The sequence below is a fragment of the Monodon monoceros genome, unplaced genomic scaffold, assembly GCF_005190385.1.
Source record: "Monodon monoceros isolate NGI ecotype Baffin Bay Population unplaced genomic scaffold, NGI_Narwhal_1 Super_Scaffold_17, whole genome shotgun sequence".
NCBI classification, from domain to species: domain Eukaryota; kingdom Metazoa; phylum Chordata; class Mammalia; order Artiodactyla; family Monodontidae; genus Monodon; species Monodon monoceros.
In genome coordinates, this window is record NW_021703773.1 from 12,707,397 (window position 1) to 12,735,106 (window position 27,710).

General features: G+C 35.3%; 1 protein-coding gene across 2 annotated transcripts in view; it reads right to left on the bottom strand.

The window, feature by feature from the left end:
• The window catches only part of TNKS (tankyrase), a 177,642-nt gene that overhangs the window by 115,529 nt on the left and 34,403 nt on the right, over positions 1-27,710 (bottom strand). For both annotated transcript variants that reach the window (XM_029226259.1, XM_029226260.1), the window contains exon 3: positions 13,650-13,745. In XM_029226259.1, the coding sequence (XP_029082092.1) occupies positions 13,650-13,745 (96 nt within the window). The remainder of the gene's footprint in view (positions 1-13,649; positions 13,746-27,710) is intronic.

Here is a 27,710-nt window from a genome sequence, read left to right on the forward strand (position 1 = left end):
TTAGCATCCACTAAGGATTCTTGTCTTAGCCAGTCTACTGTGATGGTTGCAAATGGTGATTTTCCAATTTCAACAGTTCCTCCACATTTATCAATGCGCATTCTAACAGTGAGAAAGAACGCTCCCCACTCACTCATTTATTATCACTGTATGAACATATCTATTCCTGTTTTATCTAATGGGTTATAATCCATTACTCTCATTATTTATTTTGATGGTCAAACTGTCTTAGATTTGCTCAGTGGGAGCCCCTTCAAGATGTCCTTTTGACAAGCCCCTATGTCCTTTAGAAATGCCCCCATTATTTTTTTGAGCACTTCCTTACTTTCTAGCATAATAAGATATTCCAGGCTCATCTAATACCTTCCCCAATCTAGTCCTGAAATCAGTTATTTTTTTTTCAAATAACTCTTAACTCATTTACTCCCAACACATTTACTCAATCTTACAATACACCTAAAATAGGTTCAGAATTACTATACCATATTATTGCAAAACAACTTAATAGAAGGAAGTGAGGGTTTGTTTGAAATTGCCCTTTTTACCCCATTCTAGACTGAAGGTATAAAGTCAAAGAACTGTGCTCAAAAGTTACTTAGACTAGTTATTCTTTATTTCCTTTAGTGTGGTTATTTATTTGAAATGCAGGTGGTTCAATAGTTTCTGTTTGCTCAATGCTTTAGAATGCAATTTTGAGGCAAAAAATGGGAGTTGAATTTGCATTAAACAGTATAAACTGTAAAAATTTCATTGTTATTATAGTATGAAATCTGTCATCTTTCTACTTACCAAAGGTCTAATTACAAGTTTCAACTATTAATATCATTAAGTTCTCTCAGGATATAAACAATAATAACACATAAAACTGTCACTAACGGATCTACTCAAAGCCTTTTCAAAGATTTTAATGTAGAATTTGATTACTTTTGAACATACAAGCCAACGCTGATCTCCCCTTTTCCATAAGATTTATAAAATGAGTCAACCTTTGAAGCATGCATCATTGCCATTTCAGATGCCCTTTTATAATAACTACATCTGCATTCTACAGTTAGATTCATGTTGAAAATTCTTAAAAACTTGTCACCTTTTTCTTAAAAAAAAAAAAAAAACACACAACCAACAATGCTAGATTTTGTTTTAGTACTATTTTGGAAAAGTCTTTTGAAACTGAAGAAGTAAGATGAAAAATCAAAAACAGAAAAAGGAAAAAAATTAAATAAGAACACGCTTACCAATATAAAACTTAAAATTTTGTAGATTGGAATGAATGAGATATTTTAAAGCAGAAGACAGATTTATCTTTTAATTTATTTATCCATAAAATATGGCTTTACCATAAAATAATTACCAATGGCTTCTTTCTCATCAGTCTATTTTATGACCCCTAAGCAAATAAGTGAAAATACACCCTCCAAGATCATATCACACTGGAGCAGGAGTATTCTCAGTCTTGGATGGTTCTCAATCTTTTGTCTACCCTAAAACACCCTAAAATGGCTCTTGACTGTGACAATGCCATGGCTGGGGGTGGGGACAGAGGTCAGCCGTGGAATGTCCCTTTTGACACCCTTCAGAAGCACAAGAGGATTCTTGCTATATAAAAATTATAGGTGTTTAATAATGTTATGGAAACTGCTTTATGAACTAGCTAAGTGTTAAAATGAAACGTCTGAAATCAACACATTGATAGACAGGAGGTTTCTAATACTCAGCAAAAACATCTAACACAATAATAGCCTCATAAGAATCAACAGAATCAAAAGCCATTTTCGTTAAAAGATCAAATTAATAATGGCCTCATATAACTGTATGGAAATTTAGAAAAGCTCATGAGTATGTATATACTGCTTCATGGAGGAGAAAAATAATAGTATTATGGTATCCTGGAAGGCACAAGGAGACTATTTCAAAAAGGAAATTATACTGAATGCTGCTGAGAGGCTGCACAAGGAAGTGACCACTGTGTGTGTGGGAGGAATATATATAGATGATGGAGTTTACTGATAAACTTGGGGAGAAAAAAAGAAAATATTTCAGTACAGTGGTTAGGAACAAAAAGTGGACCAGGTAAGTTTAGTTTAGAATAAGAAGTAAGAAAACAGACAGAGCCCATGTGCAAACTCTTTATGCTCTGCAGGGAAAGCAGAAAAATGGGTGCCTAGAGAGTGATGCGGTGATCAAGAGAAAACAATTTTGTTTTTACTTTATTTTTTAAAGTGGGAGCTATTAGAATCTGCCTATATGCAAACGGATATAAGCCAATAGGGAGAACATAATTGCAGGTCCTTGAGTAAGTGAGATGGGATAGGATCCAGAGCAAAATCAGAAGAGGGCTGACCTTAGCCAGAAGCAGTATGCTTCTTTCATTGTAGTAAGAAGGAATGCAGAGTATCTGAGTACAGATGTAGCTAGGCTGGTGGAACTGGTCATAGCACTAACTTCTTATTTGATGGCATCTATTTTTTCAATGAAATGTAAGAAGCTCTTTCTAAACATACTCACAAATATTTGAACTATCAGCTAGTCTATTTCAAATATCCTAAATAAATTTAAAAGTTAAGTACACGTATACTGTTATTATGCTAGATCTGTGCTTTTCATGTATTTTGGACCCACCCCTTTTTCTTCCTTCTACTTCTTTCTCCTTCATTCTACTTTCGCTTCATTCTCAGGCCTGAATTGCTACAATTTGCTCCAGGGCAGTTTCCTTACTTCCCATCTTTCCTTATATTAATATATTTAATGAATGTATGTCTAATTCATTTTCCTGAATTAGAAACACAACAAACATCTTCTGTTCCACCAAACAGAATAACTATGCCCTCTTTTCTTCATCAAGCTAAATTAGACATGTGAAGACTTGGGGATGGGCAGTGGGAGAGGAGGGAGACAAGGGAATCAACACCTCTTAGAGGAGCAGAATTCTACCACACCCTCCTAATCATACTGATGCAGATCTATGGCTCATCTGGTCTTAATAACCTACTGCTAAAGGAAATTCCTCATGGAATTTGGGAAACTGGGAAACTGCGGCTTCGAAACGCAAAGTAACTTTCCAGTCTACACAACTGGTAGGCAGCAGAAGTGACATTCCAATGCAGATATTCTTGATTCCAAAAATTCGTGTAACTGTGCTATATAGCCAGTGTTGCAGTCTTGCAGTACGGCCACGAACCTGCTGCTAGTGATAGCTTTTCCTCCGTAAAGCGGGGAAAGGGTTAGGAAGAGCACAGTGCCTCCTAGGTCACCACCATCCTAGTCCAAAGCTTTGAGAAACTGCTCCCTAAGCAAATGTGTATACACAGCTCATTCGCTTCTTCCTACCAGTTAGCGCATGTTCCTCATTAATATCTGCTTAAACAGCACGTTGGAAGGTAGGAAAATGTAGGTGTAAGGCAAGTTCTGCTAGAAAACACCAGGCACAAAAGTGGGTATCTGTTCAAAGAAGGTTTTTGTTTTAGGTCAACCTATATTTTTTTGCACCATCACACCCTGCTCCAGTTTCCTCAGCCTTATGAATGAGTAAGGTAAGGCAGGGACACTGACAAAGCTGGAGTACAGCAGGAAAAGATGGTATTCTGCAAAAATTCCATCAGTAAACTCTCCAACACTAAGTTAGTTACTTTAATTACAAAGCCTCTTTAATCCTAAATAATTACCAATTACTCCCTTTACTCCACTATTCAGGGACACCTCATTTTTTAAGTAATAAAGCCTCATGCCATGTGTTTCAATGACTTTTTAAATTTTCAGAAAAATAATTCTCCTACGTTAGATAAACTAGGAAAATACTGGCTACTGGGCTAGTCCAACCTTAGGGCTGAGCCAGAGTAAATGGAAATAATGAACAGCACAGAAAGAAGATCATGAAGGAGGGGACTATGGGCTTATCTACCAGTTACCAACTGATAAAGCAGCAAGCTGTTGATAACTTTTACTTTTAGTCACAATTATTTCAGCTGTAAATGCTAAAATCATAATTTTGCTTTTTATTCACCTATAAAAAGCTAATGCATTAAACAATTAAGTTCTCTGCAGTACTATGTGAATAGTACTGAGAGTCCAATCATACCCCTCATAACTCACAGTTGCTTAAATATAGGTTTCTGATCAGCAGGTAGATTTAGAAAAATATGCATGCCACCGAAATTCCTATTGTTCATGTAGTTACACTCAATGCTTAAATCCTCAGAGTATACATATGAGAAATGACTGATTCCAAATAGTAATAACTGATCAAAAGTAGTTTCAAGACTTCTACTTCTCGGAAAATGGAGTAGATGTACTTTTCTGTACTCTTCCCACTAAGTACACCTAAAAAAACCTAGACATCATATGTAAAATATATATAAGAAGACTCTCAATGGTGGACAGAAGAAGGCAGACCAGTTAAGGACCTTGCTACCCAAGGAATGACTCATGGTGGTGAGTTCTCAAGTCCTTTTTGCCCCATATATACAGACTTAAGAGCTGAAGAAGCTGACAACTCAGAAAATGCCAACAGGTGCAGACAAACAAAAGCCTGTTCTCTCAAGCCAAAGGGCCAGGAAAGGGAAAGTCTGGCATGACAGAAAACCTTTAGACAGTAACTGCCTCTTCCAGTCAAATACTACAAAAAAACAAAAACAACCCAGAAAAACAAAAACAAAAAAACTGTGGCTCTACCCCTACTCATGAAGCAAAGGCCTGTGATGAGTCTAAATTTGCAAGCTCACTAGGAAACAAGACTTTATCTCTGCCAGGTAACAATTAGCCCCTCCTCACCACAGTGTTGGTGGAGACCACAGACTGCCACAAACTTTCACTACAGCCCAATGGTAACGAAGTCACCCCTCTTCTCCTCCTGTGATGTCAGTCAAGGCCATGTGGGGAAAAGATCAGCAAGGATAGAGAAGAACTCAATAACACCATCAACGAACAGGATGGAAGAGACATTTATAGAACGCTCCATCCAACAACAGCCAAAACACATTATTTTTACATGCCCATTTAACATATACCAACATAGACCACATTCTGGGCCATAAAACAAAAATTTTTTAATGAAAAGAACTGAAAACATAACAAGTGTTGTCTAACCACAATCAAATCAAACTAGAAGGTATATCAAAAAGGTAATAGAAAAACCTCCAAACACTTAGATTCTAAACAACATACATCTACTAAATATTTAACCATGGGTTAAAGAGAAAGTATTTAACCACGGGTTAAAGAGAAAGTCTCGAGAATTAAAAAAGAATATATTGAACTGAATGAAAATAAAAATAGAATGTATCAAAATTTGTGGAATACAGCCAAAGTCGTACTTAGAGGGAAATTTATAGCACTAAATGCATATATCAGAAAAGAGGAAAAGTCTCAAATCAATTTTCTAAACTACCACTCCAAGATAAAGAGTGAAATAAGCCCAAAGTAAGCAGAAGGAAATAATAAACATAAGAACAGAAATCAACATTACTGAAAAAAAAATCAATAAAACAATGACTTGGTTCTTTGAAAAGGGTCAATAAAACTGACAAACTTATAGGAAACACTAGTAACACAGAAGAGAAAACACAAATTACCAGTTATCAGGAATGCAACAGAGGCTATCACTACAGATTCTGCAGACATTAAAAGGTATCTAACAAAAGAAAACTACAAACAACTCTACACACAGAAATCTGACAGCTTAGATGAAATTTCTTGAAAGACATAAGCTACCAAAACTCACACAAGGAAAAAATATATAACCTAATTACCCCTGTACCTATAGAGATATTGAATGAATAATAATCTTCCAAAAAAGAAAGTACCAGGCCCAGATGGTTTCACTGGTGAATTCTACCAAACATTTATAAAAGAAATAATTTCTTCTAGAAAACAATCTCATCCAGAAAATAAAAGCAGATGGGACACTTCCTAATTCATTCTATGAAGCCAGCATTACCTTAATACCAAAATAAAGACATTACAAGTAGGGAAAACTACAGAATCGGTATTTCTGGTGATGGAAATGTTTTGTACCTTGAGTGCATCAATGTCAATATTCTGGTTGTGATACCATACTACAGTTTTGCAAGATGTTACCACTAAGGGAAAATAATAAAGAGGGTACTGGGAACCTCCCTGTATTATTTCTTACAACTGCATGTGAACCTACAATTATGTCAAAATGAAAGTTTAATGAAAATTTCATTAACCCTTACAATACTAAAGTGTTAATGAATTCTAATGTCACACGTTCTACTTAAGAAAGCAAATGTTAACAGTAATTATTATAAGAAAATTTTAAAGAACCATTTAAAACAGTAATTTGGCTGTAGTTGAAGCTCTAATATAAATTGCAATGAAAATGCTATAAGGTTGCTACAGTTTACTAGGGAAAATGACAGTTGCTCTCAGTACACACTAACAAGATATTATGCTTCACAAATATGTCATTTTTGATGAGTTAAATGATCATGCTGGTTTTAATGATCATTAAAGTAGGCCTGCTGGCTTTAATTACACAAAAGGTTGATGGGAAGAGGGTGAAATACTAGCATTCTGGGTTATCTAAAGAGAAAATTTCTATTCTCTCGCATTCCATATATTTATGTCTAACTATCTGTAACTCATTTAAGGCGTACACACTTAAAACTACTTGAGCTGCCTCTTATTCATTATGAATTGAATAGTTCAAACATTTTGATTATTATAGCTTTCCTTATAGCTTCTGATAAATGGAATATTTATAAATGGAATGGAATATTTATAAGTGGAATACTTCTTGCCATATCAATAAACAAAGGATGTCACAGTCATCAAGGATTGCAACCCTCCAACATGAGCCGGTGAGCCCTGAGGAAACTCAGAGCTGAAAAGAATACCTGCCATCTAGCAGCCATCAGACTGCAGCCACTCCCTGCAGTGAGCCCTGAGAAAACTCGGTTTGTGAAAATACAGGATACTGGCCCCAGAAAGCTGAGGTGCATATCAAAGGAATGATTTCAGTAAGCCCAGACTCTTGCATCTTCCCATACATAGAAAAGCGCTAAATTCCTTAACTTGAGATATCTGGTTTTCTTTAATTGAAGATAATCTTTTGACTACCCGTCCTTTTGTTGCAAAACTCTTATATATCCTGGCTCCTCCCCTCATTTCCTTGGAGCAGTTTCTCAGAGTCACCTGAGAGCTATCTCTCAGTTATCTCCCAGGCTGTAGTCCTCATTTTGCCCCAAATAGAAATTAACTCATAACTCTCACATTATGCATTTTTTTAAGTCAACAGGACACTTCTAAATACTGTTTTCTCAAAATTTCAAACGAATGTTTTTCAAGCCTGCTGCCTAGAGAGCAAAGACTTAAGAACATAATTTATAAAGTTGGATAAATCAATTTATTATCCAAGTAAGTCATTTTCTTATAATAATACAATGATAAATCTTGCAGGTAATATTAATCAGGTAAATTTTCTTCTTTTTGAAAAGAACAATCTTTAAGCTAAGAAAGTAGAGAAACATTATATTAATGGATTGAATTTAAACCCTGAATTTATGGGTCGGTCCAATTTTTCAAACGTGTTTTATACCACATCCTTCTAAATGAATGAGTGGGTTAAAATATCTGATTCTGCATATATAAGAATACTGAACTCTAGAGCCAAACTGCTTGAGTTCAGATCCCAAAAATTTCCCTTAAGGACTGTGAACTTGTAAAAGTAACCTAACTTCTGGTGTAAAAAAAGGTACAGTGATAATATCTATCTCCTAGTGTTATGAGGATTCAATGCCCTTAGAACAGGTCTTGGCTTACAGAAGCATTCAGGAGTTGTCAGCTGCTATTATTATTACTGTATTTTACATAAAGCTAACTTCTAAAAAAAACTTTGCCTTGCTGCAAGTAACCTAAAAGACAATTCAATAAAAACTACTAAATGAATTGAACAGGTGCTAAAAAGAAGAAATGAACTAGCTTCAGGTTAACCTTTGACCTGTTTGTTCAAGATGCAAATAACACTTTACAATTTAAATCATGGTGACCTATGTCAGATATGGTCATTTTAAAAAGGTACTACTTTTATATTCCTCTCCTAAGTCCTTTTCATACTTTTAAGGTTTCAAAAAAGTATTTCAATCACTTTTAATAACAAACTCTTAATTTTCCTGCTCATGTCCAAAATTATAGACAGATCAAACCATTAATAAAATTTTCTTAACAATTAGTTAAGGGATTAACATTTTCAACACATCTTTAAAATGAGTATTCACACTGTTTTATTTCAATGACAATTTTTAACCTTCTTGCTCTAATACTAAAGGAAAATTTTTTTTAAAATCAGGAATTCATGTTAAACAATAATTTTCACCTAATAAAACTGAAGTGGATAAACATATAGTTTTCTTTAAAAGTAAGGGATTTCCTTTCATGGTTTGTTTTCTAGGAGGTACACTGTACTATCAGACTTCCTAATAACTGATAAAAATAATTACTTAAGTTCAAATTAAGGACATGAGAAATCTGTCTTCAGTCATGGAGGCTGATAGTAAAAATGTACTACACATGAAAGGCAATATGCTCCGCTCTAGTACAGCTGATGTGCAAAACAGCCCATTAACAGAACAATAACCAAAAGAAGAGTAAAAATTAGGCCTTGGTTTGAAGTCTGATGTGACATCTGGAAGTCTGATGTGACAGCTGCAGGAAGTTTGATCTTTCCAGAATTGGAATATTTTCAAGCAAAGGAACTAACCAAGAAATCTGTTGAAAAAAGGCTCAATAGATACCTTACCCATCACACCAATTAAAAAAAAGAAAAACTTTAATGCACTGTGTTTTAAGAGGTGTACATGACTATAAGCAATTCAAAACCATTTTTAAGAAGCAGAAAATTTAATAAGACTCTTACAATATGGCATGAGAGTGAAACAATTAATAGCTATTGAGTACTTGTAGGGCCTGGAAAATATGCTGCCCTCAGTGACCAGTAATCAGAGCCTAGATGTCCTTATTTATTCAATTGTTTCATGGACTCATCCAAGTTCTGGGCACAAGGAAGCGAGCAAGAGAGACAAAAGCCCAAATCCTTGTGAAGCTTGCATTCTATTGGGGCAAAAAATTAACAACAAACTAATGCAATTTCATATATCCATAAAGAAAATAAGTAATAAATCCATAAGGAAAATGAAGTAAGCTAATGGGATTGAGAACAAGAAGGCTTCTCTGAGGAGTAAACATTTGAGTGGAGATTTGACTGATGACCCATGTGAAGTTCTGGGGCACTGTCCCAGTTTTAGTAAAGAGCACGTGTTGGTCCAGACACAGAAAGGGGGCTTCATCTGTGTGAGGAGCAGCAAGCATACAGTTGTAGCTGAAGCAAAGAGCTCACGGGAGAACACAGTACAGGACAAGATCAGAGATATGCAAGGCAGGGGCCCGATCATGGTCGGCTAGGGTTAAAGTCTGGATTTTATTCAGGGGTAATGAGAATATATTAATGAATTTTCTAATCACAGCACTGATTTATGCTTTAGAAAGACCACTCCAGCTATAGTGGAGGCAGAGAGACCCATTATGAAGCTACCGCTGTCATGAAAGAAAGACGAAAGGCGTGTACAAGGGCTAGAGCAGTGAAGCTGGTAAGAAATGGCTGGACTGGGGATTTGAAAGTATGGTAGGTAGACCTGAATTACTGATAGGTTGCTTTCGAAACGTGAGAAGAAGAAAGGAATCCTAAATTTTGGCTTAAGCAAAACCTAGCAGTCAAACCTACCGAGGCAGGGTCCAGATCATTTAAGTCTTCGCTGATCATGCTGAAGGTTTTCGTTTTATCTGAAAAGCAGTAGGAAGCAGTAAAGAAGAAGAACAACAACAAAAAAGAGATAGGATTCCAGATATAGCTTGCTGATTTAACACACCAGGCTCAGCAAGCACATACCAGACCCCTCAACATTGCCTCTAGCCTGAGCCACAGCTGATTCCTTCTAGAAAGGGAGCCAGCCCATCAATCACAGATTAGAATTTCCTCAGAAGTGCAATGAATCCAGACAAAAGTTTATTCCTGAGAAACCCTGGCGCAAATATATCCCTCTCCCTTATTCCCCTATCCCTAAATCTACTAGGAAACTGCTGGGATGAATTACCTTGGCAACCTCGTGACCACCTAAACTCACTCACTTTACATCCCTGTCATCCTCGGTTCTGCCAACGATAACTCTCCTTTGGCCATCTATCCTTTCCCAAACTCTCAGCCTCAATCTGCTGTCACCTCTTCTTATGACCCAACTTCCCACTGCACCCCACAGAATCCCCTTTACATGATTAACAAATGCTCCTACATCCTTCTCCTCTTCAATGAACACTCCCTTTGTCAACCACCTTTAATTTACATGTAGCTCTGGCAAAGTAATACCACATGCAGCGCAGCCCTTTCAAAAGGAAGCTCCTCATTCACCAAATCCTCACATACTTCATTCAGGAATAGAGAGATACATGTGTGTGGATGCTAAGTCTGAATATGGTAAAGAAGCATAATTCCAATGGAATTGACAAAATAACTCTAAATTCACAAGGAAGAATAAAGGATGAAAACGCTGTACCTAAATGGTAAATACTAGAGGATTAGTTCAAAAAACTAAAATATATCCATAGAAGGATACCATGAAATTTATAAATTCATGTTGCAGAAGAATACTTAGCACCTTCTGGGAATATTCATATAACTAAATTTAAAAAAAAAGATTATTAAGCAATATGTAATGTATAAGGCTGATTTGATTAAAGAGAAAGAAGAATGTGGGGTGTGTATACTAAGAAAAAAAGGTTATAAATAAAATATACCAGAATGTTCTCTGTAGGTGGTAGAATAATGAGTAATTTTTTCTTTTTTGTACTTTTCCTATTTTCCCTAATTTCTAAATGAATGTATTTTTTATACCTAGAAAAAAAGGTCAAAATAAGTAATTTTTTAAAAATCCATAATCATAACACACCGAAACTGCTCTTCAATGAAATTTACAAGGCTCGTTTAGGCTTTTCCTATCCTTGTTTCCTAAAAAACAAAAAATAAACAAACAAAACCACCTCCAAGTCCTTCAGTTGACTGCCCAGAACTTCAGTCATTAACCAAAACCAAACAAAAAACCCTCAAGATCTCTTCTAAGCAAATCATTCACTTAATAATTCAACAAAGAGTTTAATGAGTCTTTCCAATTGACTATTCTCTTTAAAATACCTAAGTGCACTATTCAAAGCAGATGGCTATATGCTGGGCTCCCTTAGCTGTAAGACTAAGGGTATGTTGTTGTTTTATACAGCTCTGTAAAACCTCATGCATTCTTTATGCGGAAGAGGGTATTAGTCATTTATTTATTTTAAAATATTCGGTAAGAGAGATTTTCACTTTGTTAATTTCCTTTAAGGAATATACATATATCTATACATAATTTTAGCCAATGCACAAAAGCAGTAACATAAAAAATTTTGGAAGTCATCTTTGGCAATTAAATTCCCAAAGACGAAAAAAATAAAGAACAGAAACTTCACCCTCAAGGTTGAGTAATGGTACTACAACTACATCTGGCATAAAAATAATGACACATCATCTAGAATAATCTCTAATAACTCTAAATTAAGACTTTCAAAAGATTCTCTTTTTATCACTGCTCAATCTTTTAAATTTAACTTTGGAAATAATACTTCCACCATAATTCCATCAGAATGGAATTCTTTCCATCGCAAAGAACTGCTTAGAAGAGAACCTGCATGGGCAGAAAAACATTTTGGAATATATTTCACTGCATTATATAACACGAGTGTGTAAATATCATTAGCTTATATTTTCCACTAGAATGTTTTTCTTTTAAATCATATCTGAAAAGTTGTAGGTCATTTCCAAGAGAGCATATTTGTGAAAAAAACAATTAATGAGCTCAGTATTATGACCAAGAAGAATTTAATATCTTCCTATCTAAGCCAAATACAGTGCTAGATGCTTTTCCAGGGAAGTTTAACAGACATGGTATCTGTCCTCCAGGAAGATTTGGTCTCTATGAGTTATTCTGCCAAATTTCTTTCCCAAACTAACAGCCAGTATAACCTCCCCTGAAATTCACTTCCACTTAGAAGATAGCTTCTTGCTGTTCATAACTTATATTCAAACTTTGTCTTTAAGAAAAGTGAAAGTGGATCTAAAGCAGTGCTGCATTAAATGAACAAATGGACAAATCTAACAAACGGACAAGGCAGGTGTTGAGGATTGAAGAGAAGGAAAGGTCAGATAGAGGACACAGATACAGAGACAGTCTTGGTCAGCATTTATAATATCCCTCTAGTACTATGAATTTTCTCCTTTGGTCAGAGACCACTCCAAGGCTGCAATCATTGCCTGGGGCTTTGCTAAAGGAAGAGACTGAAAGGCTGCAGAACCTAAACAGCAGCCCTGAGGCTACAGACTTTAATTTCATTATTTAAAACTTTATAATTATATTTAAATTTCTTCTTATCTACACTGGTTTAAAATAGCTTTATTCCTCTAGTGTATGTTATCATGATTCAGCAACCAAATCACCTAAACTCTTATTAATTTAGATAAATCAGATTACTCTGATTTAGCAGAGATTATGTTAATTTTAACACTGAGGGAAGTTGTCTTTCCATGCAGAGTAATTAAGCAAAATTCCACATATTTTCAAAGCTTTCTGTATATAGATATTTTCCATTCACCTCAGAATCTTTGTTAAAAATGGACTCAAAAGTGAATAAAAGATTTATTTTCTTCAAACCTGGACAAATTTAAAAGGAAGCTAAAAGTCATTTACTTTCATACAACCTAAAACAATACTGTGAGTACTGCAGTGACAGAGGCTCCAAATTATAAATGTCAGTTAAGTAAAAGAAGGCAAAGGCAGCAGAACTCAGATGCTGAGAATAAAAACAAAAATAGATCCAATGCAGCATTCTGCGAATGAAGATCAGTGAAAACGGTTGCTCAATATCACATCACTTATAGCATTATTTCCTATGTTGTTATTGAGAGAGCCTTTCTATTCCAGCATTTCCTTTGTTGGTTCCTGACATTTGCCTTAATAAAACCAATACTTAAGCCAAAATTTTTTCACTATCTGAAGAAAGAAGGTAATCCACTGCCTCAGTTAAAAAGTACTTTGCTATCATGGTAAAAGGGAGAAGATAATGATAAAAGTATAAACAGAGTGGCAAGGGAGGAGCGGCATCATATTTTATTTAACCATTGATGTAAGCAATAAGGCAGCAGGTTGTCTTTCTGATCAAAACTACTTTTATAAAGTAATACAAATGCCCTTGCTTGCTCAATAGTGAAGGTCTTCAAAAGAATCAACTGAGAAGATGAGGTATAGGAAATTACAATCCAAACCATAAAAAAAAAAGTCCAAAGCATGAATAATTATGTTATCATTTAATGCTGTAATTCTCAGAAATTCTAAGTATAATAAGTAATCCTATTGCTTATGCTTATGCCAGTATAGCGATTAACGAAAACAGTTAATATAACAAATCAATAATAAAGTAGAGATAATGGCATATATATTTGTTGAGCTTTTATCAGTAAAAAAAAAATAAAATTCAGACCATAAAGATTTTATAAAAGCAAGCAAATAGATCCAATAGCTAGTAGATAAAATAATCGGGCAGCTCTGTTTTCTTACCTGTAAGGACAGCTTTTGCTGAAGGATCCGCCAGGTCCAGGGCTGATTTCCCATCAGTGTTCCGAATGTTTGGATCAGCTCCGTGCTGCAGCAGCACTGTGCAGGGAAAGCAGAAACAGTATCTTACCTCAGGGATACAAAGGTTATTTACTGGTAAGTGCCGCCTCGGCATGGTGTAGGCATAAACATACATTGCACAATTTTTTCTCTTTCAAGAAAAAAAAAAGAAAGAAAGAAAAAGAAAAAAAAGCTCTGCAGCAAAGGATCCTCTCTAGAGTAAAGCGAAGTTGGCAACTTGTGGTACAGTATAATCACATGACTTAACATCATAAACACGAAACTAGAAAAATCCTGCAACAGACAGTTTGGGTTTGCCTCCTTCAGGCAGAAGGATGCGGAGCTGTATGCTCGCTGCCTCGCGCTGTGAAATCCTCTCACTACGAGCCTGCCCTGTCTTTACTACCACTGTGGCTGCTTGTTGCTGCGGCTGCTTCACTGCTGAATTTTTCACTGCTGAATTTCCCACCGCTTCCTCGTCTTGGAACAGCTGTAATGCTGTGCAAGCCTTTTAGTGCTCACTGCTTACATGTATGGAAACGCATCAGAACATACTGGCTTGCTTCCAAGAAGTTTACCAGACACAGTAACGCATGCAACTCTGGTTCCCTGCAGCCGAGCTGCAGAAAGGAACTGCCTTCCACAATAATTCTGGCCATCAAAAATTTTTAGAATCAGAAATTCAATCACTATGATATATGCTGAGGAATGAATGTTACACATGCTATATTGGGTAAAAAGTAGCTACAGAGAATTTTGAGATGTGTGGGCTTCCAAAAGAGAGAATCACTGTTTAAGTAAAATCCAGATATAATTTATTAATCTAAAACATTTCTCAACTACATCTGGTATGTGTGTGTATAGGGGCGGGGTGGGGATGGTGGAGAGGGGAGGGTGGGTGTTGCTATAACACTACCCAACCAATGGTTAAACTAATAAATATATTAAAAACTAGTCTAATAAGCAAAGTTCAATTACAAGTTATTCTAACAGTTCAAATCTAACACTTTGTGTACTCCTGGAGAGAACAGGAGTTGTTACCATTTACCAATATTCTATAGCATAAATTTAAAACAAAGCAGAAATATTAAATTCAAATAAATAGTTAAAGACATGTTATATATAATGACTGTTGATGTGTCCCAGATTTTCATTCATTAACAGTCCCATGCTAAAGTACATACATTCTTTAGGAATATTTGGAAGGCAAGCCTCATATATTACTAAGTACAGAGCTTTATAAAGCTCTTCTTCTCCCTTTAGTACATAAGCCATCTAGTCGATGGCTTTATTATAAGGTACAAAGGAATAGCTTTATCTAGAATTGGGACGCAGCTGCTGGGACAGCATGCATCAGCATCTCTTGCACTAAATCCTGGATACTTTCAGACTTGGGATAACAAAAACTAGCCGTGGCTTGAAAAGATGCAGTGAGATTTTGCTAAGACTTTCACTCTTGACTGTAAGCAATGAACATAATTCTTTTCCAGATGTTTATAAAGTGACAAAAGTAGCACAAAATAGCAAGTACCATAATGTGAAACTGTAGTTATTCTTTCATCATAATGAATAAGCTTTCACAACAATATATATATTTTTTATTCCAGGAAGAAATCCCAACATGAAGATTTGGCTTGTAAAGGGTCTTTATCATGAAGCAAGCTCATGTATCAAATGTAAAGATGACAGCTATCGCTATATCTTTATTTAGATGCTGAGTGATCACATGCAAAAAGTAGGAAAACAAAGAAATGACAGCTACCATGAAAAGCTGAGTTTTTTTATCGCATACTTCGAGAACTTCAGAACCTGCTTTAAACAAGAAGTATAAGAACGTAGTTTAACAATCCTTGATGATAATATGGTGGGAGCTTTTACTTTGCAGCTTAATGCGTGGTAGAGGCAAAACATAGAAAGCCTTATTGTTCCTCCAAAAGTCACCTAAAGTCTCAGCCTTACCTATTATATCTTTGCTATTTTGCAACAGAAATCTGCCATTACAGCTTAGTTGCAGTTTTGCTTTGTTTTAGTTGACTTTGAAAGGAGTTATCTTTTCACTAGAAATATCTGTTTTCTAAACATTTTTGAGTCATATGCATCTCATTCATTGGACCTGAACACACAGAAACATCACTGCAGAGTTATGTAGCAACAGGGAAGAAGCTGAATTTTCCAAACCAGATGCTGATAACAAAATCCACATTAGAAAATAATTGAACCATTTTAATTCACCAGATATGGGTAAAAAACCCACAAAACTCAGTAGAGTTAAGAGTTTTAGGAGCAATAAAGGTATCCATAACTAGACCACAAGGGATCTAAACTTACCTAACTTTTTATAAAAGGGCAGCACTGGGGAGATTAAATGGGAACAAAAAATAGCATCAAAAGTACTAAGCACAGAGCCTGACAATACATATCAGCTAATACTAATATTTAAAGCACATTTTAAAATGTATTTGTACTCTCAACTTTACCACTAACTACTAATTCATTGCTTTGTCCTAGAGCCAAACCTTCAGATCTTAACTTTTTCTGTAAAGGGCCAGAGAGAAAATACATTAGGCTTTGTAGACCATATGGTCTCTGTCTCAGCTATTCAGCCTTGCCTCAACCCCATCATTACAGAGGAAAAGCAGCCACAGACAATACTTAAAGGCATGTGTGTGACTCTGTTTCAATAAAACTTTATTAAAATTTGAATTCTGTATAATTCTCATATATAAGAAAATATTGTTATTATTGTGTATTTTAAAAATCATTTAAAATGTAAAAACAATTCTTAGCTTACAGGACATACAAAAAACAAGGGGTGAGCTGGATTTGGCCCATGGTCATAGTCTGCCAACCTCGACCTTGGGCAGGAGTAGATAAAGTGTGGGCAGTAATAGACAAAGTGTGGTCCATGGACTGTTCTAGTCCTCGAACTCTCTGTAATCCATCGACATTGAGATAACCACAGAAATTAAGAGAAAGCATTTAAAACTATGTGTGTCATTTTAAAATTACTTTTTCCAGTACCTCATCTTTATTGTAGTTTACAGAGTTATTGGCCTGCCATGCATTGGGGAAGGAAAAAAACTGGTCCCTGACCACAGACAAGGTTGAGAAGCACTAAGCCAGTTCCCAGGTCTATAAAGTGAAGGACCTGGACTAGATAAATGATTTCTATGTATCTAGAATAGGCCTCAAATCCCTGATAATGCTTTAGAGTTACAGTCTAAGCATTAAGATCTAAAATCTTAAAAAAGAAAGATTTGCCTCAAGCAGACCCTTTTCCTTCCCTACGCTTTTAATCAAAATGGAAAAAAAATTTATTTATCCTAACACTTGATTTAACACAAACAAAATTAATAGTTGAGTCCATGATCAAAGTTGTAGGGTACATACTAAAAAGTACCAAACTACTTCTTGAGCAATTCCTCAAGTCAAATTTGTTTCACACTATTCCCTATGAAGATCTGTGTGATACTATTTTCTAATACCAGAAGAACAGCACATACATAGGGCAAAGATAACAACCATGGCTTTCAAGACTGTCAGTCTGTACTTGAAGTAGTGACATGTAGGACTCTCAATGCTGGATGCTTCAAAAGTTGCTTTCAAAGTTCTGTGCTACCAAAAGGAATAATAAAATATGACTACAGATACATAATACAATTAGAAATTCATCTTGTAACAGATTCTTCTTCAAAAGTAGCACAAATGTCTGAAGCAAAGTTCCCAGAATATACAATCAATATACAAACTAAGGTTTGAAAGAAAAACAAGGAAACTAAAATCTGAGTAACATTCAGTAAGTAAATTCGAGACTACTGTGGACGGACATTCAAAATCTCCTTGTATTATCTTTAACCAATTAGGGCATTATCAAACCTCAAATCCCAAATGTCTAGGCTCTATATCTCAAACCCATTTATCTCCTTTGGAAGTTATAAGGGTGGAGAAAATATAGCAGCTAGCGTAATAACAGAGAGTTAAACCCAAGGTAAGATCAGAATATTCAAAATGACATTTTCAAAAAAGCTATGGCAAGAAGGACATGTGATTTTCCTATTTCTGGTGCAAACATTCAGCTACAGCGAGCCAGATTCAGGGAGCATGCCTTCAGTCTGTGACCAATGCAGGAGAGACTGAAGTCGATTCATTTAATTCCTCAAAACTATTAAATTTAAGCATTCATATCATTTTAGAAAATATTTCTACACGTATGTGAAGCCTCATCTTATCAAATTCCTAGAAAAATATGAAGTGCTATTATGATAAATTATATTTAAGTACAGGCACTAATAACTGATTTAAGAAGATAGAAGAAATAGAAACAATGTGAATTTTCCAAGCTAAAAATGTAGCAAGGCGTTTAGGTAAATTACGAAAAAGCATTTAAGTATAGTTTTCACTTTTAATGGCAGAAACCCTCCTATTAAGATATGGTAAATTCTTTGTTATGTGAATTTTAGAGCTACATTAAAGGTCTAAAACTGTTCCTCACAATGAACAGACACTCAATTTTAAAAAAAGTTATGTTTATGTTTTGCAAGTATTTCATAGTCATCTTACTCTTTTATTTTTTTTGCAGTACGTGGGCCTCTCACTGTTGTGGCCTCTCCCGTTGCAGAGCACAGGCTCCGGACGCGCAGGCTCAGCGGCCATGGCTCAGGGGCCCAGCCACTCCACGGCATGTGGGATCCTCCCGGACCGGGCACGAACCCGTGTCCCCTGCATCAGCAGGCGAACCCTCAACCACTGCGCCACCAGGGAAGCCCCATCTTACTCTTTTAATTAAGAGTACAGAAGTACTCATTTGACTGAGTTTCTAAAATTAAATCACACAAAGCACCAAGTTTAGCAAATAAAATTTTTAATTTTGGAGCAAAATACTAAGAGACCAAATTTTAGCTAGCTATAATCGTCAATGCATAAGACAAAAGATATACAAACTTCTAATATATGAAAAGATGCTCAATATCATTATTCAAAAGAAAATGCAAATTTATAAGATGGGCAATGACCCATCTTTTATTATTAATGGTATTCCATATTAATGAGAATGTATTAAACTGGAACTCTCATCCATTGCTGGTGGGCCTGTAGAGTGGTATGTAACTACTCTGGAAATCAATTTGGCAATTATTATAAAGGTAAATATACACTACTGTATGTTCTAACATCCTACTTTTAGATATTTATCCAAGAGGAAAAGAAATATGTCCATACAAAACACCTGCACATGAAAATTTCATATGTTTATTTAGAAAAGCAAAAAAATGAAAAACATCTCAATATTCATCAACAGGTAAAAGGATAAGCAAATTGTAGCATATCCATACAAAAGAATACTACTAAGCAATAAAAAGAAATAAACTATGGACTCATACTAGAGGGATGAAATCTCTACAACATGCTGAGCAAAAGGAGCCATACAGCAAAGAACATATTTCTAGAACAGAAAACTAATCTACAGTGACAGAAAACAGATCAATTGTTCCCTGGGGATGGTGGAGGGGAAGAGAAAACTGACTGCAAATGGACACCAAAGAACTTTTTAGAGTGATAAAAACTGCTCTATTAAATTGTGGTAGTGGTTACATGGGCGTATATATTTGTCAAAACTCGTCAATATATATACTTAAAATGGATGCATTTTATTTCATTATCTCAAACTAATTTTATGTTGTAATTCAATAAAGCTGATTTTTTAAAAGCTCAATAGAGGGGTTTAATCGCAGATTAGATAAATCTGAAGAGAAATTTATTGTCCTGGAAAACATGTCAACAGATCCAAGAATGCTGCAAGGAGAAATAATCATGGACAAAGGATGGAGTGAGAAGGTTTAATATGTTGTAATCAGTCTTAAAAGAAACACATACATATTTGAAGAGATAATGCCTAAGATTTTCCCATAACTAATAAGAGACACAAATTTATACGTTCAAGAAGCTCAAACAGGATAAACTCAATGAAAAAAAAAATAGTACACATATAAATTAGGAACTACTATCAAAAATAGTTGATAATTCAAAACAAAGCAATAAGTTTTAGAGTAATATGTCAGAGGTAAATAATTTGTGAACCTATCCTAACTATAGTGTATGTTATACTATATAGCAGATGTTAAGCAATGATTTAACTATAAATCTGTTTCCATGTATATTTGCAAAAAAACGATATTTTTACAAGTGTAAAAACACCATATTCCTATTCTTGGGATAAATTTAATTTAGGTAACATCAATTAAATTATGTTATACCCTAAAAATTACTTTAAAATAAATGTTAATAGCTTTAAATACATTCCTATAAACACTACTCTAGAACCAAGATATATAAGGTCTGACTAGGCAAATCAAAGAAATCTCTTTGATATAAATTTAATATTTATTTTCATCTGCAAAATTTTTTTTAAAAAATATTTTATTTCCTCTTTATATTTTTTAGAATTCTCTTCCTTTATTAAGATCCATCTTCTTACCAGCACTTCCCACCCCCAAATAAACTATTTAAATCCTTCAAATTCTAACATTCATAGGAGATAAATACTGGTTCTACATACCAAATTAAATCTGGGACTCAGAAAGAATGATCAGTTCTATTCCCTGTCAACATACTCAGGCTAATCAGTAAGTTTCTCTCAACATAAACTAGACTCATGTTGATTTTTTTTGATGCTCAGTGGTATCTTTTCACTGAATGAGTAGTGACATTCACTGAGTGAAGTAGGTTTCTTTCATCTTAATTGATATCCTTTGGAAAAACCCCTGAGAACCTCATAATATAATGCCTAGCCTAATGTGACCCTACTTATAAAGCTCTTCTGAAATGGAGATTTAAGAGCAGGTATTCTGGTATATAATGAACAGAGATCCAAGCAAGCTGGAGAAAAGTTCTGAAGTAATGGTTGTGTGGTCTTAGCTTGGCCTGGTTAGCCATAAATTAAGATGATTAAGTGATCTTCTAGTGCCTAGAGCTACACTGTCCAATATAGTAGCCACTATCCATATGTAAGTATTGAGTCTTTGAAATGTGGCTAGTGAGACTGATGATCTGAATTATTAATTATATTTTATTTTAATTATTTAATTTTAATTAATTTATATATTAAGTTGATACATGATACACTGGTTCATGATTCAGTTATTGGAAAATGTTTAATATGTTTTGAACACCTTAGATATGTGAATCTACTGTTTCAACTGTAAATTTTATTAAATCTAAATACAGATCAAGTATTACTGATGAAAAGTTTGCTTGAATTGAGATGTGCTTTAAGTAGAAGATATACACTAGATTTCAGAAACCAGTTGAAAAAAATATAAAATTTTTCATTAATAATGTTTTTTAATGTTATATACCATTTTTAAAGGTTATTTCCCATTTACAGGATGTTGTACAATACATCCTGGAGCCTATCTTACACCCAACAGTTTGCACCTCCCACTGCCCTACCCCTATATTGCCCCTCCCCTACCTCCCCACTAGTAACCACTATTATGTTCTCTGTATCTGTGAGTCTGCCTCTTTTTTTGATATATTCACTAGTTTGTTGTATTTTTTATATTTCCATATATAAGTGATACAGTATTTGTCTTTCTCTGACTTATTTCACTTAGCATAATAATGTTCTATACTCATATGTTGAAATAATATTTTGTATATGCTGCTTTAAGTAATATATTATTAAATTAATATCACCTGTTTCTTTTTAATGTGGCTATTAGAAAAATTTAAATTACATTCATGTCTGGCATTATATATCTACCGAACAGCACTACTCTAGAGCAGAGTGAACTACTGACATTTTGGACCAGATAATTATTTACTGCAGGTGTAGGGTGATGGCTCCACCATGGTGCCCTGGAGACTCTGCAAGTATCCTCACATGCTAAGCAAAGACTTGAATCACAGTTCATCTGTGTCTTGGTGCAAATGCCTTGTGACCTCTGGAAATGAAAGATGAGAGACTTGCAAGGAGCTACTGTGAGGCCACCTTCCACTCACCTCTCTACCTTCCCTCATCACTTCCCACTTCTGATGAGGTAGGGTAGGGGGCTTTCTTCATCTCCCCTTCTATTGGCTCTTCAGCAACAGAGAATCCCACAACTTGTGCTGCAGTCATTCAGCCCTTCTCCTCTCAGTGTCATCCTTTTTGCTGTACAGTACAAGGACCACAAGGAGCTGGCACTTGTGGCATCGTTTCTCGTCAAATTAGTCAGGCCCTGGCTTTGGCCTTGGCTTGGCTTGCAACGTGAACTTGCAACAATAGGGAGTAGCCCTGGGCATTGAAAGATGATAACAGCACCCCTGACCTCTACCCAATTGAGGTAAACAGCCCTCCCCCACTGTGACAACCAAAAATGTCTCTAGATATTGCTAAATATCTCCTCAATGGGCAAAACTGCTCCTGGCTAAAACCACACTTACTCCCCGCACTCACACACACACGAACTTTTGTGAGGTGGAATACATGAAGGTCTATGCTTCTCCCCTCTCAACACTTTTACATATTGGGTTACTGCATTAGATTTCATTTGAAGGAAGATTTCTGTGGTTTAATAACATAATAGGAAATAAATAAATAGTAAATCAATAAAATAGTAACTAGTAAATGTTTTTAAAAACAGTAAATAATAGTAAAAGGTAAATAATAAAAATGATTTCTATGGATTCTTTTAATTTTAAGATGCTGTGACTTATGAATATATCTTTGAGTACTGACTTTATCAATTAGAGGGCTTTTTTTTTAAAAATTACAAGGGAGAAAAAACTACTTTAACTGGCTTAAACAACATGAAAATTTATTGAAGAATAGAGGCATCTCATCAAAAGCAAAGGCAGAAACATGTCCCCAAATTTATCCTGCTGCTGCCTATCCCTGTCTCCCAGCTTTATTGCCATCACCCTCGGCTACAGACAATACATATACTTGTACTATCTGAACCTTAATTCCAAACTCTCATTAAAGAGAATTTGCTCCAGCTTGCCTCAAATCTGGTTCTGGACTTCGAAAGCTTGGCCAGAGAAGCTGGAAGAGGCAATAAAAACAATGGTGATGGGGAAAGAGGTGTTAGTTCTAGAGTACATGGGCGGATCTCAATGGGCATCTACAGCAATAACAGATCTTAAATTTAACGTATTATGTAGATATGGCTATATATGGTATTTGAATCTTTACAAAAATGTCTCTACTTTACATATTTCTACAGTGTTTTAATGTTTATTACAAATATATATTATTTTTATAATGAGAGAGATATTTCTCCTCAGACAAAAATGATCTTTACACATGCTGTTTAAGTATGTTCGCCAAAACAATACTTCTCTTAAAGCTGCTCTTTAAAGTAATTAATTTGTAACCAATGGAGAAATAAAAATTGGGCAGTTCTTATCAAGCAAACAACATTAAATATGGTGTAGCATTAAATAAACAATTCCAATATAAAATAAATACATTAATTTAGAATCTGTGATAATGCTGAGACTGTAGAAATAAGTCTAAAGTAAAATAGTCAAGAAGTAATTTTCTATTGTGTAAAAGTCCAGGTTTTTAACCATACTTTTTTTAGTCTTTGCCTTTCATACAAAAGTCACCAAAAATTCAGAATTCTGTCAACAACTGGGACTAGCATACTTGTGATACATAATTTTACCTCAAGGAACTATCTGTCTTTATGTGCCTTTGAACTTAGGAAAAAAATGTATTCTTACTTTTTCCTGGTGAGGGACACAGAAAAAAGTTACAAATGGGTTTCCATCTAATGAGGCACATAAAGGCAGAGAGTTCATTGAGCTAAAATAAGTTCAAAAAAATCAAATTCTCTCCTAAGTCTGCTGCACTTACTAATGGCAAAACACCACAGTTAACAGTTGGTCCTCTGGAACCAGACTGAATGGGTTAGAATCCCAGTTCCGCCACCTCCTAGTTCTGGGACCCCAGGAAGCGACATCACCTCTCTGTACTTCCATTTCCGCACCAGCAAATCAGGAGATAATAACAGTACCTACTCATGGGGTTATTAGGAGGACAAAACAAATAAATATTTGAGGAGCTCTTAGAACAGTGGCTAACATATAGTACACATGTGCATGTAAGAATTTTTTTAAAGACATTAGAAAATATTTAATTACTCAAAAAAGCTAATCCAAGTAAATAAAATTTTACTGAATTTACATAAGACTAGTTCTTTATGATCAAACTTTGGCATGAAATGTCATAATAATAAAAGAATCCTCTGATTAAATTTTGCTCCCATTATCAAGATTTCCTATAAACAGAGAAGACCAAGAATTTTTGAAAAGGTCCGTTACATATGGAGTAACTTAGGTATAGATTATTCTGTGTGTGTATATAGCAGATTCTTATATCCAATTCAATTATATCCTTTTTTCAATAAGGAGTTAAGGCAGGCCCCAATACATCTGGGAAATCAGCATTATCTGCTTACACAAACCACAATTTATTATAAGATAAAGCAGGCAGTAGAACAAATATAAGAATGATTATAACAAAGCATATCTCCTTTCCACCTGGAAACCCTAGAGAATCAAGTCTAAAAGAAAGCCCTGTCTAGGAGTCAGACAAACCTGGGTTTGAGAATACTGCTCTCTACTTCGCAATTGTCTGGCCTAAGTCAAGTGACTTCACCTCTGTCAATTTCAATTTCCTCTTTCACTACCTTCCTCCAAGGATTGCAGTCATAATTGAGACAATATATATAAACCTAGCTTGGTTCTTAGCACACAATAGGGACTCAATAAACACCCTATCCCTTCAATCAGGACCTTTTCATCTGCCTTTCAAAAATAGAATCCCGTGCACAGAGTGCTAAAAAAATACCAGTTGGATTAAAATAAAGGCAAACTGGTAACAGCCCTAGGAACAATGAATTCGTTTGTGCCCAATTATTGTTTTATACTTCCTTGTACTTAGGGGAAGATTACTTTTTCTAATACTTGACTAGAGTCATGTAAATAAAACACTAATAAGTAACAAAGTAGATATTACAGTCTGACCACGTAAGTTTATAACAGGATGACAGAATTTTTACAGTTCTAGGGACAGCAACCACATGCAAAAGGTGCTTCCCAATCTCTCTGAGAGAAGTTTCACCCGCCTTTCTGAGTCCACACCTAAATTGTTAAGAGCCGAGTAAGGCCTCAAGGACTTACTAGCATTTCCAGGCAAATTCCCCCACTATAAAATATTAAGACCAATTCAGTTTTAGTGCTACAGTTTTAGTGCTACAAGGTTTAAAGTCACATGTTTGAAAACATTTTTCACAAGGAACACAGGGTTGAGCCAGTACCATAATATTCTGATTCTGCTTTGAATTTTAGTTTCTTAAGAAATAATATCACAACTATTATTTTCCTATGTCTCTAAGAATTCAAATGATTGGAACCTCAATATGCTGTTGTACTTTCAACCTGAAGGAGGCAAAGAACATAACTGTTAAGTTTTCATTCTTTGGGAAATATATCAAATAATTTTTTTAATGTAGCTTGTTTTCGATAAATTATCCTATGAGTGATATTCTTAATGACAGTATTCAATCACGTTTCTCACATCCCACCTGAGCTCCTTTCCCCCACAGTGAGGAGGAAAAGAATGCCTTTTTCTTTTAACAGAGTTCCTCCTTTGCTCTTTCCCTTCTCTCATTCCTAGAGGGCTGCAATTTTCAGAAACAGCAATTATGATGCCCTCTAGCAACTTGAAGAACTATTTACTCATAATTAATTTGCCTTTAAAAAATTATCATTGTTCACATCTCTTTGCATTTGTCAAGGTTTCATACGCTTTTTACTTAGTCACAGCAAATCGCTAGAACTTCATACTCCTGCTATTGAAGTATTTGTGGGGAAAATGTTTGTTACGATAATTTTCCATTATCCTACCTGCAATGTCTCTGCTAAGTTAAAAGGCATAAACTGCCATTTTAAAAAAAGTTTCATGTCTTATCAAATCATAATTCAAGTTTACAAAGTAACAATGAATATGAAACAAAGGACATAAACTAATTCACATTGAAGGCAACAAAGAGCCACGTATCTGTCATTACGTTTTTACTGAGTGTCAGAATACAGAAATGATCTCTGAGAACACCTTATGCTGCCACCCAAGGGAAAAGAGAGTGGAAGGAAACAAGCACTTGCTGAGGCTCTACCTGCTTTATTATTTCATTTAACTTTCCATAACAACCTGATGCAGTAGGCCTGATGCCCACCTTATAAGTGAGAAATTGAGGCTCAAAGCAACTAAATTATTTGTGGTAAAGGGGAATTCATACTTAATTCTAAAGCCAAGCATTTAATTTCTACCTTATCATTCTACACAAGTAGAAGCCAAGATCACACCAGAACTGTAACTCAAGCTTTCTTTCCTTCATGTGAATTCTAAAGGGCACATCTATGCATCTGTCCTAAATACCTTCCTCCAGCGACCAATGTCGTCTTCCTAACTCCATCCAACTACCCCCTGTGGGAAAGCAGGCAACCAGACTCTGCAGTAACACCAAGGCAGCCAGGGTTCCATTTTAGGAGACCCACTAGAATACTTCCTTCTCTTGTTCCCTCCATCCTCATACTCAAGTACAATAGATTCTTTCAAAAGATCAACACTCAAAATTGTGCCCCCCAAAGGCAAAATGAAATATATGCCCTCTATCTGTAACCATGATTATTTGCACCACAACAAATATAGAAATTTTCAGGCTTGACACAAAATAAACATATATTTGGACACACTGTGGGATTTCTTAATGTCTTATTTGTACTGTCATACCTGAGGGCAGAATATGAAACAACTCACAATAAGGTTACATTCTTAATCCTGGATTCTGTTTACAGATGAAAAGTCTAACACCCACCCCCATCTAAAAAAAGAGAATTAGCAGATTTAAATAACTGAAGAACTAAAACAACAAAAATACATAACATTTTTTTAAAGCCTGAAACTGCAATTATTATACTTAACAACTTTCTAGTTTGGTCAGCTGAAAATGGGGAGTGAGAAGGACTCCATGAGTCTTTATCTCCAATCTGGGCCTGCCTCTGAAATCTCAGTTACCAGGGAACTGTACAAAGCAAGGACACAGTTTTAATATACATGCGTTTCAGATAACACGATAACCATGTAAAGAGAACCCACTGGTTACATGAGCCATTTGCCTCAAATACCACTTTCATACAACACCAAACTTAAGCCATGCATCTCACTGAAATCCATAGACTGTTTTGGACAATCATGTTTAATCTAAAAGTAAGTGCAAACATATAATTAATTAATTAAACAGACAGTCTTGAGCAGTAAGCAAAGCATTACATCACTTTTTTAAAGGTATGAGGTGTTTTTTTGGTTGTTCTTTTTTTCTTGTTACTTGACCTTTTCCCCCCTAATTTAAGCATCTTTGATATATTTCTTAAGTGCTTAGGAGAATAAAGACATTCATTCTGGGAATTTTAATAAAATACAGTGAACAAATATCAAACTCTCTATATAAACATATCAATATATATTTAACACCATTAACCAGAATGCCTACTAAAGTAATCCCAAATATATCAGGTAAATGCATAAACACTCTAACCAGGGATTATTTCAGAAGGGAAAAACTGCTATCATTTTTGGCTCTTCTCCTTTTTAAGGATACAAGTATGGAATTTTGCCATTTTTTTTTTTTACTTTTTATGAAAATGCTACATTGAGACTTGTTTAAAAGATCCCAATTCAGTTTTTATATGGAAAAGTAATGTTAAAAATGCCAAAGGGAGGGCTTCCCTGGTGGCGCAGTGGTTGAGAGTCCACCTGCCGATGCAGGGGATACGGGTTCGTGCCCCAGTCTGGGAAGATCCCACGTGCCGCGGAGCTGGGCTGGGCCCGTGAGCCATGGCCGCTGAGCCTGTGCGTCCAGAGCCTGTGGGTCTGGAGCCTGTGGTCTGTAACGGGAGAGGCCACAACAGTGAGAGGCCCGCGTACCGCAAAAGAAAAAAAAAAATGGGGGAAGTATT